Source organism: Chenopodium quinoa, unplaced genomic scaffold, assembly GCF_001683475.1.
Source record: "Chenopodium quinoa cultivar QQ74 unplaced genomic scaffold, ASM168347v1, whole genome shotgun sequence".
Lineage (NCBI taxonomy): Eukaryota > Viridiplantae > Streptophyta > Magnoliopsida > Caryophyllales > Amaranthaceae > Chenopodium > Chenopodium quinoa.
In genome coordinates, this window is record NW_018744497.1 from 1,320,166 (window position 1) to 1,324,288 (window position 4,123).

At 36.5% G+C, this 4,123-nt stretch overlaps 1 protein-coding gene across 1 annotated transcript; it reads left to right on the forward strand.

Moving 5' to 3' along the window:
* Positions 1 to 1,440: 1,440 nt before the first annotated feature.
* On the forward strand, positions 1,441 to 2,779 carry LOC110697698 (zinc finger BED domain-containing protein RICESLEEPER 2-like). Its single transcript, XM_021875080.1, has 2 exons — positions 1,441 to 2,513; positions 2,604 to 2,779. Exons 1-2 carry the CDS (start codon positions 1,562 to 1,564, stop codon positions 2,663 to 2,665), a joined length of 1,014 nt encoding a protein of 337 aa, XP_021730772.1. The 5' UTR covers positions 1,441 to 1,561; the 3' UTR covers positions 2,666 to 2,779.
* The last annotated feature ends 1,344 nt before the right edge of the window (positions 2,780 to 4,123 follow it).

Sequence of the window (4,123 nt, forward strand, 5' to 3'; positions counted from 1 at the left end):
CTTGTTTTGGGTACAGTTAGTCAGTTAGTGCTTAATTTGATTGTTTTTGGGTGGTGGGGTGGAATCTTAGGGGGCTAATTATTATTGCTAAATTGTTATTGTCTTTGGTGCAGTTAGCCAGTTACTACTGATTTTGTTTATTAGGGGTATAATTATTATTATTGGTACTGTAAGTCTTTTTTTTTTATAGGACTATAAATTCATTGTAATTCTTACTAAAATAAATTAACTACAATTCAAAAATATGTAACAAAACTAACAAAACCCAATATTAACTTAATTTCATCTAACAACAATTGTTAATATAATATCATAATAAGTTTTGCACCAAGCCTCATAAACAAGAAAACAGTTTGCATGACTAATGCACAACGGCCCCAACCTATTATTCCCTTTAAAAGATCCAATATTCTTAATTTATGAGTTTGCATGTATTCTTACAGATTGTTATTCAACCACGAATTATTGAATGACAACCAACGTGGGTGGTGTTCCTGACCAGCCTCAATCCGAACATGAGACTGACCAAGTCTCCCAAAATCAGAAAAAAGAACAGGGAGCAAAAAGGAAGAGGATGAAAGAACGCTCTGAAGTTTGGGAGCACTTTGATAAAGAAGACTTACCTTCTGGAATGCAGGCAATTTGCAAGTATTGTGGGATGAGCTACAAGTGTGGGGCAAAGAAAAACGGCAGTAGTGTGTTATGGGCTCATATTTCGCGATGTCGTAAGTATCCCTTTAACACCCCTAAAGATTCAAAACAAAGTTTGATTTCATTTAAAAGTGCTAAAGAACCAAGTGGTGGTACTAGTGGGTTGACATACCACAAATTTGATGCTGGTAGTATTAGAAAAGCTTTGTCATTTATGGTGATTGTTGATGAACTTCCATTTAAGTTTGTTGAAGGTATAGGTTTTAGACATTTTTGTGGTGTAATAGAGCCTAGATTTAATGTTCCTTCTCGAATTACAGTAGCCAAAGATTGTTTTGAAACATATTTAACTGAAAAACGAAAGCTGAAAAATGTATTAAAAAGGTGTAATTCAAGAGTTTCTTTAACCACTGATACATGGACCTCTATACAACAAATCAATTACATGTGCTTGATTGTCCACTTTATTGATAATAATTGGAAATTACACAAAAGAATTCTGAATTTTTGTCCTATTTCTAGTCATAAGGGTGATGATATTGGCAAAGAAATTGAAAAGTGTTTGCTTGATTGGGGGCTTGAAAATGTCATGTGCATAACAGTTGATAATGCTAGCTCAAATGATACTGCAATTGGGTATATGAGAAGGAAAATAAGTGGGTGGAAAACTGGGGTTCTTAAGGGTCGTTTCCTTCACATGCGTTGTGTTGCACACATTGTCAATTTGGTTGTTTCTGATGAGTTGAAAACTGTTAATGAGTCGGTTCAACATGTTAGGCATGTTGTTAGGTTTATCAAACAATCTCCTGCTAGGTTGCAAAGGTTTAAAAAATGTGTCTTAGATGAAAAAATCAACACAAAAAAGGGATTGTGCCTTGATGTGCCTACTAGGTGGAACTCCACCTATTTGATGTTGAATGCTGCTATTGAGCTTCAAGATGCTTTTGAGAGGTATTCTGGGGAAGACCCTCACTATGTAGTTGATTTGAATGAGAGGGATGGTAAGGGTAGCCCAGATTCTGATGATTGGAATAATGTAAGAAGACTTTCTGAATTTCTACAAGCCTTTTATGATCTAACCTTGCATGTCTATGGCTCTTTATATGTCAGTTTGAATTTGTTTTTTCATGAATTGGTGAGTGTTGCTGTACTTATGAAAGATTTGGTTTCAAGTGATGATGTGGATATGTGTCTTATGGCTTGTAGAATGAAAGAAAAATATGAAAAGTATTGGGGTGATCCCGAAAAAATAAACCTCCTGATTTTTATTGTCGTTGTCCTTGATCCTCGTTATAAGCTTGATTATGTTGAGTGGATGATAACTGAAATTTATGACCCTATTGTTGCATCAAAGTTAGTTGATAATGTGAAGGTAGCTTTGAATGCTTTGTATGAGGAGTATCGTGTTTCTTCTGGTAATGATGTGAATAGGGAGGAAGTGTCTTCAAGTAAGGATGGCAAAACTCCATTGAGTCCCAAACATAAAAAGATTGAAGTCTTAAAGATTAAGTATAAGAAACACAAGTGTGAGAGAGATGGAGATGCAAAAATAGAGTTAGACAAATATTTGGAGGAGGATACAGCGGAGGATATTGATGAATTTGACATTTTGAGCTGGTGGAAGTTCAATTGTTCAAGGTTTCCTACTGTGGGGAGAATTGCCCGTGATGTTCTTGATGTCCCTGTTTCGACAGTAGCTTCTGAGAGTGCATTCAGCACTGGGGGCAGGGTTCTAGATCAGTTTAGGAGCTCATTAACTCCTCGAGTTGTAGAAGGTCTTGTTTGTGCTCAAAATTGGTTACGTGCTTCACCATTTCCAAGTATTGAAGAATGTTTAGAGGAAGTTGAGCTTCTTGAAGAGGGTAATATATAAGAACATCTAATCATAAGTTACTTATTTTCATTATGTGTATATATTTTAACTTGGTTATTTTTGTTATGAATTATGATAGACTTGAAGAATATGGCAGTTGGTGATGCTGATATTGATGAAGTGCTTGAAATAATAGACTGATGTGGCTCTTTGCTCATTGCTGACTTGCTGTTGCCACTTGCCAGACTTGCTACTGCCTTGCTCTATCACTGCTACTGCCTTAGTCTATGCTGCTGAGTGCTGACCTGCTTTTGCTGCTGACTTGCTGTTATGATGCTGCTGCTGCCCTGCTGCTTGTTGCTACTAATGTTAAACAATTTTTTTACTGCCTTTTAGAACTTGGTCTATGCTGCTTGTTGCTACTGCTGTTAAACAATTGTTAAAGTTGTAATGTTGAACAATTTTATTTTTTTTTTGGATGAAGTGTTGAACTTTTAAAACTTTGAATTATAACTTTGAAGTTTTAGAACTTTTTAATGTTGTTTAAATCTCATTAAGCATTTATGCTACTACATATGTTGATGAATATAATATTTATATGATTTAAGCCCACAAAAATTGCAGATTAAAGCCCAAATAAACAAGGCCCAAAAAAATTCGGTTTGGTTCGGTTTTTTCTTTTGAAACCGAAATTTATATGGTTTGGTTTGGTTTGGTTTCAAAAGTAAAGTGGTGCGGTTTGGTTTCCAAAACCAAAAACCGAATTAGGGTGGTTCGGTTTCGGTTTGGCCTATAAACCAAACCGAAAACCGAACTTTCACCCCTACTAGTTATGGATGGAGATGAGCCAGTGACATACAAACAAGCTATGACGAGCCCCGACTCTGCAAAATGGAAAGATGCCATGAAATCCGAGATTGACTCCATGTCTGAAAATCAAGTCTGGGACTTGGCTAATTTGCCCGAAGGTTACAAACCTATTAGTTGCAAATGGATTTTCAAGTTCAAAACAAACAAATATGGAAATGTATCTATACACAAAGCTAGACTTGAGGCAAAAGGTTACAGGCAAATTCACGGAGTTGATTATGATGAAACCTTTTCGCCAGTCACAATGCTTAAGTAAGGCCGGATTATCCTAGCGATTGTTGCATATTACGATTATGAAATATGGCAAATGGATGTCAAAACCGCCTTCCTTAATGGGATTCTGGAAGAAACTGTGTATATGACATAGTGTGAAGGTTTTATTGATCCAAGAAATGCTGGGATGGTATGCAAGCTTAAGAAGTCCATTTATGGACTAAAGCAGGCAAGCAGAAGATGGAGACTGCGATTCAATGATGCCATTAGTAAGTTTGGTTTAAACAAAAAAACCAGATGAGTCTTGTATTTACAAGAAGGTCGGTGGGAGTGACATCGCATTCCTAGTCTTCTATGTCGATGACATATTGCTCATTGGAAACAGCACTAAATTGTTAGAGTCTGTAAAGGGCTAGCTTGGTAAGTGCTTTTCAATGAAGGACTTGGGAGAGGCACAGTACATATTAGGCATCAAGATCTATAGGGATAGATCTAAAAGGATGATTGGATTGAGCCAAAGTACTTATATTAATATGGTACTGGCACGATTCAACATGGAAGGGGCCAAGAGAGGGC